Genomic DNA, 12,749 nt, shown 5'->3' with positions numbered 1-12,749 from the left:
ATAATCATTAATTGATGTCTACTATTTCGTTTAAAAAAAAAACGACTTTAAAAAATGTTTCACTCGCATATTTTAAACTTTTAAACAAATGACGTCACAATGAAAAAAATGATGGCTGTAAAAAAGTCACGGATATCTACCTCATAACTATCGCTTAATTGTATTTTTTTTTTTTTGTTACTGTTGCATTTTTTCCGATATGTTAGATGATAAATAATCGATCCAAACAAAGAAAAATTGAAAAAAAAAAAAAAACATTTCAAAGAGTAAATATATAAAAATGGACATCTCGAGCACTCCTTGATGTCTGCGATTTCTGCATTGCGACTCTTGTTATATTACCATGTTTCACCCATGAAATCCACAAAAAATCCGGCTGTGGCCATTCACAGCTGTGTCTTGGCACTCAGTGATAAATGCTACATGGAGTTTTTGATCGAAAAGAGGTAAGTACGCGATAATATCTCGTTAAAATCATGCTGTCTTTAATTCTGCTCTCGCGTGCTCTCACCTCCAGCTTTTTGCTGTTTAAATTTTTTTTTTTTTTTTTTTTTTAATGCCCTCCTGTTCAAAAATTTTCTTCCCCCAGAAAATTGAGATTTTAAGCTTTCCAATGATGTATCACACATGCATATATGACAATTTTTAAATCTGGGCAAACTGGGCATCCCAGAGCGGAACTTCAAGTCACCTGAGTGTTTTCCGCCATATATTTATTAAAAAAATATATATATATATATGATAAATGAAAAAGAATTCAACAATATAACAATAATAACTAATAACATTAATTTGTTTTTAATTACCCCAAATTGCCCATTTCAAAGAGTTAAATATTAAGGAGACAAACCTTGAAGTGAAAGTTACTGAGGTAAAGGTTTATTCATAAATATTTTTTTTCCCAAAAATGTAATATTATACACACATACAGTAGATCATGCCTTATTTTGATGTCTGGAACAGATTATTTGGTTTTAGTCTGACTTTTTGAGAAATGGATTAATCATGAAAACCAAGGTTACACTGTAAATGAGTTAGATTCTAGATTATAGACATAGTGTAAGTAGTGTTTTATCGTCATCCTGTGGCATCTATAAGCTATTACAAACCTTTTTAGAGGGGGTGTCAATCCCCTGAGAATAGAGGCGGTTCACTGTACTGCACTTAAGAGGATTTAAGTTCTTTTAAGTCCATTTTACGTTCTCCCAGCAGACACATGCTCACGATGGAGGTCTTTGAATGAGCAAAGCCAGTTGGAAAGGTCAAATTGCCTCTGAAAGTGACGTTTTTGAGCACAGATGAGGCTGAATGAGGAAAAATGGCGAAGGGCTAACTCGCTCAGTGTCGGACAGGCTTCAGTTGGGGAGCGTGTCCAATCCCAGCGAGGCCGCGTGCTGCTTGGCTCTCAGCCGGAGGTTCTCGATGCTGGTGGTCTTGCTGTTTAGGCTTCCCGGAAGGCCGCCCGAAGCCCCCGGGAGCAACGGGCTGTTCCACACCTGCTGGGCCTGTGACAGCGTCTGGTAGTAAGACTGGCAGGGCAGCGAGCCCAGAGGGGACGGTATGTTGACGTTCATGCCCAAGTAGGGCAGGGAGGACGGCGCGCTCATGTCAAACGACGGGTAGTGCACCAGATTGTTGGTGGCCGCCATGTGCTGCCGGAACTGCTCTTGAAGCCGGAAAAGGCTGAGGGGTGACGACGCGTACGAGTTGCTTTGGGACGGACCGCTTGTCACACTGCTGGAGGATGGCAGGGCAGGTGAGCTCAATGGGGAGTCTGAAAAGCAGAAGGAGGATTTTATCAAATAACATCCTGAACTTAAACCCGTTTTATTGGAAAATGTGCATCAAAAGTAAGAGAACAAGCCTGCAATATGTCTGCCAACAAAATGCTATCACCCATTTGTCTAGTACTTAGCTACTAAAGCCACGACCCGGGGGCCATATCTGGCCCGCCGCATTCTTTTGTGTGGCGTGCTAAAGTACTCATGTCCGTCGACTTCATGTCTCTCGCCAAAATAAACATTTAAAAACCCATTATCTTGTCTTTGGTGAAAAATCAAGAGAATATTCACTGTTTTAATCTAAAAATCTAAAACATGTTTAAAAATAAAAATATTTTCAATTCCACTCTCCCCTTTTTTTAATTTTAGAAAATGTAAATATTTTTTAAAAAACTTCGAGCATAGTTGATATGAAGAGGGTTCAAAAATAGGTAAACTCTGTCTCTAAACATTTATTCGACTATAGAAATTGATTTGCTAATTCATTAGTTGTCAATTACATACCTGTCAAGTTGTACGGTTTCGGCGTAATTTGTACAAGTGAGCACTGATTTTTAAATGGGTATGCCGTACGTTCAAAATCTACGTTTTTCGTGCATTTTTTTTTTTTTTCTCCGTTCGGATTTTGTCACCGTTTCGGCAACGAGACAATGTGTGTTACTATGCATTACTACGTTGGTTGAATGACGCGAGAAAAGTCAGAGACACTGAGAGCGAAGTGTTTGTTGTGACGCTGTTGCAAACGCAATGCTAGGCGGCTCCAATCTTTTCTGACTGTTGCCGACAGCCTACAATCTACGCCTAGATATCTCATGCATATAGAACTACATGCAAAATGACAGACTCGGTCGCGTTAGTAAACTTTCACGTCGAAATGAAATAATAAATAAATGACTTCCAAACATAGCAAAGGTTTTTTTTTTTTTTTTTTTTTTTAAATATGAAAGGTAACTCCAGTTAGCCTACTTTGCTAAGTAATTACTCTTACATTCAGCTAACTGAGTTACTAACTCAATTACTTTTTGGGAGAAGTAATTTGTAACTAATTACTTTTTAAAAGTAAGATTAACAACTAGAGCCGTGCAAAATTTCCGATTCTTAGATTATTCGCGATTTGGCCGTGAAAGATTTGACAACGATTCACAAATATCCAAATTCCGATTATTGAATTATACCAGGGAAAGTATAACACAGTCAGCGCGGTCTTTGGGACGCAATGAGGAACTGACCGAGAGTAAATATCATGTTCAACTCATGCCGCTAGATAAAAAAAAAAAAACAATCATACCTGACTGCGGCCGACAGCCGCTACAAACAACGGCATGTATTACAGAACATAGATGCGAAATGACAGACTTTCCGGCGTAAGTAAACAGCCGCCATCTTAAAGCAGTAGACCTCTCTGGAAGGCTATGTTGTAGCTTACCTAATTAACTTTTTAACTAAAATACTCCTAAATCAGCAGAATCTTGTCTTGAATCTATCTTTAATTGATGAAATAGTTTTAAAACTTTGACAAAAGTAGACAGAAGGGAAATTATGGAATAATGGGAGTAATTTTAACAACTGTAACAGTAATTGAATGTTGTTTAAAGCTGCTGATACAGAATGAGGACTGGAGTTTTTTTATTTACTGTTATATGTTAACTTGATACTGAAATAGTAGTTTGGTTTAGCCTGGGAGGATTTTTGAACAATTTTGGAACTAATGTACAAAACATAAAATAAATAAATAAATAAATAAAAGGAGGGGGGTGCATCAATAATCGTTTTATAATCGAATCGGAGCCTCTGAATCGTAATCGAATCGTTAGGTGCCCAAAGATTCCCAGCTCTATTAACAACACTGGTCATAAAGATGCAGTCTGCAGGATGAGAAGTGACGAAAGCGGAGCTTTTGTTCTGCCAGTTTGTTGCCGAACACAATTTGCCCGCAACTATTGCTGATCACTTCTCAGAATTAGCAAAAGAAATGTTCCCTGATTCAAAGATTGCATCGGTGAGTTAATTTTATCAACTGACATTTTTAATTTATAATTGGACACACTAACGAACTCCCTTCAAGTCAAACTGAATTGCGAGCTGAAGTTCAGCCATCAAAAGACATGATAGAAATTGCCAAAAGTGCTACATACAATTATAACAAAAGTCACTTTTAATTTTAGTAATCATGATGTAGCTGTAGATATTGATTGTTCTTTGATTGCTCCAGGTTATATGTTACAATATTACCAATAAATTCATATTATTTTAAAAATTGAGTTTTATTTTTGTTTCATATTGCATGCTATATACAACGTTGTAAGATTAGTCACCAATTTGTAAGGGCATACGTCACTATTTGTAAGATTGCCAACGGCCTCGGGTTGACAGGTATGCAATTAATAATGGTAGCAGACCCAGTTGGCGAACATTATGGCCTCCTGAATAAAGCCATAACTAGGATTTGACTCACAAAAACAAGAATAATTCAACACCCCGGTCTCGTATTTCCAAGGTTTTAATTTGGTCTCAATCGGTCAAAATCTCTCGGAATAATTTAAGGACCCATTGCAAAATGCAAAATAACCCTAAAATGTTCACTTCAGACTAAAATGGCTCACTTTGCATCTTTTTTAGCATAAATTATTAAGGTTTTGTGTAAGTCTACTCAAAAAAGAAATGCCTACAAAATTGCTGGGTGCAGGGACTGAATTTTTAAAACTAGAATTATTAGTTTTGTTTCATGATGAGTCACGTCATATTTTGCCGGTTGTTGTCTGTTTAAGCATGGGTTTTTCTATGCTTACTCATGATGAACACAAGTACATACCAAATTTTATGTCGCTAAATTAAACTAAAGTCATTGGATACATTTTTAGAGGTTTTAGAGTTCCTTTTTAGAGCAAGTCGACAAACTGCTTTTCGAGAAGGGATATTTTTGTCAGTCTACTAATAAGACGAAACATTTGCAATTACCTTGACAAAAAAAAACTAACTCATAGATACGTAAAGGGAAAAAAAAAAAGGATTTACAGTATTTGCAGTACGGTTTCAGCTGACTCGGCAGAATCTCAAGGGAATTTAGTTGTAGTTTGTCTCTTCCCACACTTGGATCCCAAAGGTTTATGTTGAGTATTCATACCTGATGTAGGGCTGAGTTGTTTGTAGGCCGGTGAGCTGCCACAGGGCTGCGTACCCCCATGTGCCTGCACCTCCTCCCTTTTCCTCCCCCTCCCTCCATCCTCATCCGCGTCCGCGTTGTCCTCTGCCGCTGACTCGCCATCCGACGGCTCAGGAGAGGTGACATTCACCTCTACGCTTGTCTCGCCAGGTTCATGAGACCTCACCGCCGCCGGTCTTTCGGACTCGGAGTGGCAGGACGAGACGGAGGAGGGAGGAGGCGGGGTAGCGCGGGTGTCAGTGGACGGGGTGAGCTCAGTTTTTGAGTCCTCGGCAGCGACCGAAGCCTCCTTCTGCTTCTGGAGCTGCTCCTTCTGCAGGCTGCGCTGCTTCTTGCGGAACTTGGCCCGCCGGTTTTTGAACCACACCTGAGTACATCCGTTGAAGGAGACAAATTGAGCATTTTGATAACAACATTCCAACAGTTTTGAGGGTCTGATTTACTTGTTGAATTACACACTTACTCCCAAGACACAACTACAATGGTGTCTGGAGGTAACCTTAAATTTCCCGGCATTGCTTGTAACTCAAAACATCTTTCCCCATTGACATTAATCAAATGCCATTAACTAGCTTCCTCCCAAAAAACAACAAAAATACTTGATTGTTTTTTTTTTTTTTTTTTTTGTAAAATAGCACTGTATGATATAGATATACTGTATAGAGTAAATATAATTAAATAGAACGTAAAGAGTTAAGTAGTTTTTCAGAATAATTTATGACTAAACACTCACCTAGGAAACTTTGACTTCAAAGTTTGCATCTTGGAGTTGTTTAACCCGCAAGATAAAGTGATTCTCAGAAAATCCCAGAATCAGAAAAATAACGCTCCAATGGAAACTTTTTAATTTGTAAAATAAAAAAAGAAGCAAAATACATTTGTGAAATAAGTGCTCTAATATATATAACCCTTGCTAAATCACGATTTATTTTTCTCATGGAACCTGCAGATACATGTGTTTACTTGCAGCCATCAGTTTTTTTGAGAAAATATCAAAATTCTGAATTAGAGTCTCAAAATCGTGATATTCGAGGTAACATATGTCACGCTGGGATCATATGGGCTTTAGGCATGCTTTTGTAAGATAAACCATAATTGAGAATTATCATTGTGGAAACAAAATAGTCCAAACTTTCCTGTTTTTGAGAAGGTTTTTTAAAAATCTGCTACAGTATTTAGTACAATAACATGGGTTTAACTTTCCATAAGGGCCAGAACTTTGTTTGAATGAAGGATGCTTGCACAGAACCTTTGAAAGGACATAAAATTAAAGAAATATCTTCTTTTTTTCGGGATTAATGATTATGAATTTACTCAAATTTAAAAGGGAAAAACAAGTAATAAAGTAACAAAGTTTTTTTTTGCCAGAATAATATTAAACATTCTAAGCAGATGATAAAGAATTCATACATGTGAGTATTGTTACATTATCTACAAGTGCCTCCATCACATTATAATTAGGGCTGTCAAAATTATCGCGTTAACGGGCGGTAATTAATTTTTTTAATTGATCACGTTAAAATATTTGACGCATTTAACGCACATGTCCCGCTCAAAAAGATTAAAATGACAGCACAGTGTAATGTCCACTTGTTACTTGTGTTTTTTGGTGTTCTGTCGCCCTCTGCTGACGCTTGGGTGCGACTGATTTTATGGACCACCATGAGCACCATGAGCATTGTGTAATTATTGACATCAACAATGGCAAGCTACTAGTTTATTTTTTGATTGAAAATTGTACAAATTTTGTTAAAACGAAAACATTAACAGGGGTTTTAATATAAAATTTCTATAACTTGTACTAACATTTATCTTTTAAGAACTACAAGTCTTTCTATCCATGGATCGCTTCAACAGAATGTTAATAATGTTAATGCCATCTTGTTGATTTATTGTTATAATAAACAAATACAGTACTTATGTACCGTATGTTGAAAGCATATATCCGTCTTGTGTCTTATCTTTCCATTCCAACAATAATTTACAGAAAAATATGGCATATTTTATAGATGGTTTGAATTGCGAAAAATTACGATTAATTAATTTATAAGCTGTAATTAACGCAATTAAAAATTTTAATTGTTTGACAGCCATATTTATGATACTCAAATACTCGATACTGGAAGAGTTATAACGCTATGAGACCAATGGTATACTTTGGCTCATATAGAGGTTTTTACAAGCTAAACTAACTTCATAAAATTTAGTTTAAAAAAAAAAAAAAATTCAACTGCACACTCATTTTGAAGAATTGCTCGATACCTGCCAAACTGCTCGTTTTTAAGTGAGTTTAACCACCACTTTCAGATCATTTTACTCTAGTCAAAGCAAAAAAACAAAAAACAAAAACAAAAAATCACCAAAATGACAGCTTGATCCAGGTCTGCCTTTTACCTGCACACGGGCCTCGGGCAGGTTGGTGCACATGGCCAGACGCTCCCGCATGACCACATCCGGGTAATGCGTCTTCTGGAAGGTCTTCTCCAGAGCTTCCAGCTGCTGGGCGGTGAAGGCCGTCCTGCTGCGCCGCTGCTTTCGGTGCTGGGAGCCGTAACGGGCTTCCAGGATGATGTCTTGAAATGTGCAGCCGTTGAAAAAAACAAGCCACGTGGCACGTTTAATTGAGCCCATTTCCACTGAAAGGGGCCGACGGCTGATACTTACCAGCCAGTCTTTCAGCCAGGGTGAGGGCGTGCACCGAGGGCCGGTAGTCGGGGGCGTGCTGGGCCTGCTGCGCCGCCTGTTGGTGAAGGTTATACATGGCACTCAGGGAGTTCATGGCGTGCAGGGAATAACCGTTGACCCCGTAGTGCTGCATGACCTGTTATGGAAAAAACAATAAGTATCAAGCGTTTATTTACAGTGTTTCCCAAACTTGATTTCTTACAATTGAAAAAGCTCATGACACACCAACAAATTAAATGTTTTCTAAAACTGGATATGCACAAGGAAATTATACTTCTGCCATCTAGTGGAAGAGCATGTCAATAGATGAATAAATATGCATTATTTGTAGTAGAGTCATAAATATAAGTACACTAATAATAAATTTGGGCCTATAAATTATTTCTGTACTTTATACTTTCCATCACTTCTGTCAACGTGCTCATGAGAATGGCACTGACCCTTTCACTGTTGCTCAAACATAGTTTGAATCTGTGTTCTTATGGTGACATGAAACAAGCAACCACAAATAGTTTCATTACCGTACAGAATGTAATTAGGATTTACTTCAAAGAATTATAATTAGTGTAATCAAAAAATACATAAAGACATTTCGAAGGAAACGTTATATTTTATTTTTATCTTAGAATTTGTTGTTCAATCTTAAAGCAACAGGTGGAAGGACACCCCAAAGTGTTTCGAGCAAGACGCATAATCCCTTTTGTTTTAGTGTCATTTAAAAGCGCGCTTGTGGTAAATAGAATAATATTTTAATGGAAAAAAAAGTAGTTATTTGATGTATTATACAACCACGACCACATTTTACGTTATGAGGAATTTGTATTTTAAATAAACGCGTACAAAATTAGGAAAAAACATCTAGACACCAGTCTAAATAAATACCACCTCAAAAACGATAAACCGAAATAGGCCAATATTTTATTAAGGAAGATGTCATATGCACAGTAAATGTAAATTTTTATTTTCGTTGAATGTCATGTATTAAAGAAAAATCCAATCTCATGCAGTTTGTTCATAGCGTGTATACCTTTTCAGCATAAATGTTTTTGTTATACATATTTTTAATCTATTTATAATACAAAATTCATTAACCCTAAGATTTTGAAGAAATGAATTGGCACTGAGAAAAATAGAGTATAGTTCATTATTAATGTCATGCTAGTAGTTGTTTCTATTCTGACTATATATCACTAATATTATAGTTTTTTTGTTTTTTTTTTAAATTGATATTATTGTTCTGGTAAATCTTTTCAATCAATTGCCACGTTCACTTTTAAAACACCTATTTTTCGTTTTATTTCTTTAAAAATAGAATAATAAGTATTAATATTCCTGATTAATGATCTGACAAAATAAATATTTTTCTTTGCTGTGTGACACTTAACCCCGTTTTTTTTCTCTGTGGTGTGTCCCAGACGCCTGCAGGCTGACTGCCACATTTGCGTGGGGTCCCCGTGGGCACGTGTCTAATGTGGGTGCAAATAGGTTTGAACTGTACCGGGCTATTAATTTATCATCTGGCTGACACATGAAAGGTCGACCAGCATACGTGTGCGCGCGCGTGTAAGAGTGTATTTTCTAAATTAACACTATCACGCATTATTTGTGCTACATCAACCCGAGGCAGATTTCCTGTAATCTTCTCCATTTTAAGATGCATTGAATAAGAGAATAAAAAATCAGCATAATGCTCTTTTTGTGATCTTCTTTCGGAAAATTTGGCTCCGGGCTGTGATTTAACCCTCATTATGCTAATTGCCGCGGATTTATGAGTTACATAGCATTTGGCTCCAGGCTTGGAAAACATTAGGGGACAATTTAAACTGGCAATTATTTTATTTTAAGTATATGCAACAACAACAGAAATACACGTATACATACAATTCTGTAAATAAATCTGTGTGACAGAAATGTAAAATCCTGTGTACTATACAGTCTTTGGCATACATTTTCGATGTCAGTAAATTATGGGACACGTGACTGAGCTCATTAAACATGAAATAATAATAATAATAATAATAAAAACAATTTATACAGAACAATAGCATATGTATTGTCAATCAACAGGATAAATGATGCTCATACGAAAATGAATTTTTTTTTTTCTATTTTAAGGCATTATATGAACAAAATAAAAACTCAATGCTCTTTACTCCACTTTGATTTACTAACATTGTGATAAAAAACAGTTTTACACAGTTTATGTTAAAATTAATGGTGAGTTGTGTGTGGATTTAAATTACTTATGTCCTTTCACTCTAACACAAAAGAATAATAACGCACCAATTATACATGGGTAATACCATTAGGGAAAAAAATGGAAAAACTATTTGAAAAGTAATTTCTGCTTACTTCTGTTGTCTTTGTGATCTTTTAAAGTGAAATATCTCCACCAGCTGTCGATTACCGTCCTCCTAAATGGTCTTGTCTAAAGTCCTCATATTTTTATGATTGTCTTTCAAAGTCGTTTTCCTTCCGATTGTGCCCGTATCCCGCAAACATCCCGGTTGGTTCCGTCAAAGTGGAGAGGATGCTTGCAGCGTCCATCTCTCCGCCCTTATAAAAGTGCAGTGGGCGGAGTCACGTGGACACCTTGTCAACCAATCACGTCGAGCCCAGCTTTCGTACGTTCCTGCCAACATACCGCGATTAACGTTCGTTATAATTGCCATATATTTAAAAAAAAAAAGTATAACTTTAATAATTTCAATTTAGTAATATTAAATTATTGCCGTATGTGTTATTTGTTTTTAAATGAGTAGTAAGCTACATAGAGTAACGAAACACACGTGTGCCCGCGTATGTTGATTTGTGTACTCAGTAACTTTTGCATCAGCACTTTCACGCCAACGTCTCGCATTTAGAAAAAAAAAAAAAGTATTTTAGTATTTTATATTACAACTATTATTTATTACATTTACTACCATGTATACATATAAAATTACAGTGATTTTTTACGTGTGTATTTAAATGTTTAAACACGTTATCTACATTTTAAAAACATTCGTGCTTTTTTGCAACTGACCTGGATATTGTGTTCGTGAGTAATTAAACTGGCCAAATAGTTTTAAAAAGTGAATTTAATTAAGTCTATGTTTTTCTTCCCGGTTCATTCGGGCCCGTGTTACTTAGCGGCTGTACGCCGTTAAGTCACCCGAGCTATAGATGCAACCTCCGGGCTCCTGCTTCCAGCGTCTATCGGTCGGGCCCCCAGGGGATTTATTTGGGGGTTCAGGATTTGGTAGACAAGACGCCATCTCACACCCTCCCTAAAAAAAGAAAGGGAAAAAAATGTCTTCAAATGACTGCTGGTAAGAGGATTAAAACAATAATGCCCCGCTCCTCTTCAAGGTTTCTCCCCTCAAAAGATTTCTTCTCTACGAGGAAAAAAGCATTTAGGTTCTGGAATTAAGGGCAGCGAAAAGAAGAAGACGAAGTAGCCTTTTAATGTAAGTAAAGCTTGCATATTTTGTGGCCGGAGAGACAAAAAAGGGGGAGAGGGAGTAGAATGCTAAACTTCACTGGAAATGTTTAGACGCATTTGTAGCGTGGGAAAGGAAAAATACAAATGAATTTGTGTTAAATTTGTTCCCATGCAACAGGTTATCTTTGCAAGCATTTATTTCAGCAATAAAACGTTTTACAGGTATATGGTTTTGAATGCGTAGATTTTTTTTTTCATCATAGGCCTTAGTCACACTGCCTTTTGGCCTTAAAGAGAAAAAGACCAATATAATTGACTTTGAGAGCCATTAGAAAAAAGAACAGAGTGCAACTTTATAAAGTAATTAAAACAAGAAGGTAGGTTTGTTCTCAACATTGGTCAGGACGCTACATGATCAATGCAAAAGAAATGTGTAACTTTCATATGTATTGGTTCAGGTGATAGACAAACCTTTGTTTTAAAAAATGACTAAAGAAACATTTGAAAACTTCCAGAATAAATTTCTATGTTTCATTACTAAATTTCAATGGCAATATTTGAACATAAATTATATTAGCATACACAATACATACAAACTTGTTAATAATCTCTTAACCATCCAGGAATGCAAAAATAAATAAATAAAATAAAATAAACATTTGTCTTAAGACCAGTCAATATTGTCTGTCTAAATAAAGAAATTAAATCCAACTGAAAAACTTCTTAGTCAGTGAATAACAAAAATAAATTTAAAAAAGCCTTCCTTCAGGTAAAAAAATCAACTGCTTTTGTCCACAAGCACAGCCAAAATCAACAAAAAAATGAAAGCGTCTTTGGGCTGCTTTAAGACCACATAAGTAAAATTAAAAGGAAAATTGGAGAAAAGGGAGTAAACCTCGGTTCATTGCGTTTCTCATACTTTAATTATTGTTAACAGTAGAAAAGACAAGGACAATTCTCTCGAAGCCGGCAGAGTTTTGCATGTTATCAAGTTCACACAGTTTAATGTTATGCTAACTCAGATGCAGGTCAGACATTCAGTAGCAAAAATAATGGTGTGTTCTCCATCTCCACAACATTTACGTCCTTTTACATTACTTATAGTGGCTGCTGCTGGCCCAAAATACTCTTCTAATATCCTTCCTCTTTGAAGGAGGCGGCATGTTGTCGACATTTTGTCTGTGTCGGGTGTGTGGGGGTGTGGTGGTGAGTCAAGTCCTCCGCCAATTGAATGTTAGTTTAAGGGGGAAAAAAATGGACCTGCACATTCAGCAAGTGAAATTGGGTTAATTTAAGTCTGTATAGGTAATAAAAATAATTAACTTAATAATGGTAGGGTCAATTCTATTCCTACAACATATGGGAAGACAATCTTGATTACCTATATAACCGAACTCATTATATAATACAAATAAGGTTGCCTAAAAGTTGGTGGGGACAATTCGAGCATCCTGAAAAGTTGGTAGCGTTATGTCCCTACCGTCCCCATATGCAAACCTACACCCTTGAGATTATATACATTGAAAATAATAACAGGAAGATTTCCTATAAGATCCTGCTGGTTGGTATATTAATGTAAAAGTATAGAAGTATACTACTATAAACCCATAAGACACTTTTTGAGGGGTGTTATAATTGCACAATTTAATGAAAATCAATATTATTTCAAATTACAACCACAACAAACTCCTGCAGA

The 12,749-nt window shown here is 36.4% G+C and overlaps 1 protein-coding gene across 1 annotated transcript; it reads right to left on the bottom strand.

Moving 5' to 3' along the window:
- Nucleotides 1–592: 592 nt before the first annotated feature.
- Nucleotides 593–10,148, bottom strand: LOC130918670 (diencephalon/mesencephalon homeobox protein 1-B-like). Its single transcript, XM_057840581.1, has 5 exons — nt 9,982–10,148; nt 7,609–7,765; nt 7,339–7,517; nt 4,906–5,311; nt 593–1,774 (listed from the first exon to the last, which is right to left on the bottom strand). The coding sequence occupies exons 2-5, from the start codon at nt 7,760–7,762 to the stop codon at nt 1,356–1,358; spliced, it is 1,158 nt and encodes a 385-aa protein (XP_057696564.1). The 5' UTR covers nt 7,763–7,765; nt 9,982–10,148; the 3' UTR covers nt 593–1,355.
- Nucleotides 10,149–12,749: the final 2,601 nt, after the last annotated feature.

The sequence above is a fragment of the Corythoichthys intestinalis genome, chromosome 7 (genome assembly GCF_030265065.1).
Source record: "Corythoichthys intestinalis isolate RoL2023-P3 chromosome 7, ASM3026506v1, whole genome shotgun sequence".
Taxonomy (NCBI): Eukaryota; Metazoa; Chordata; class Actinopteri; order Syngnathiformes; family Syngnathidae; genus Corythoichthys; species Corythoichthys intestinalis.
Note: the sequence above shows the minus strand (reverse complement) of the source record. Positions and strands in the feature narration are given on the sequence as shown.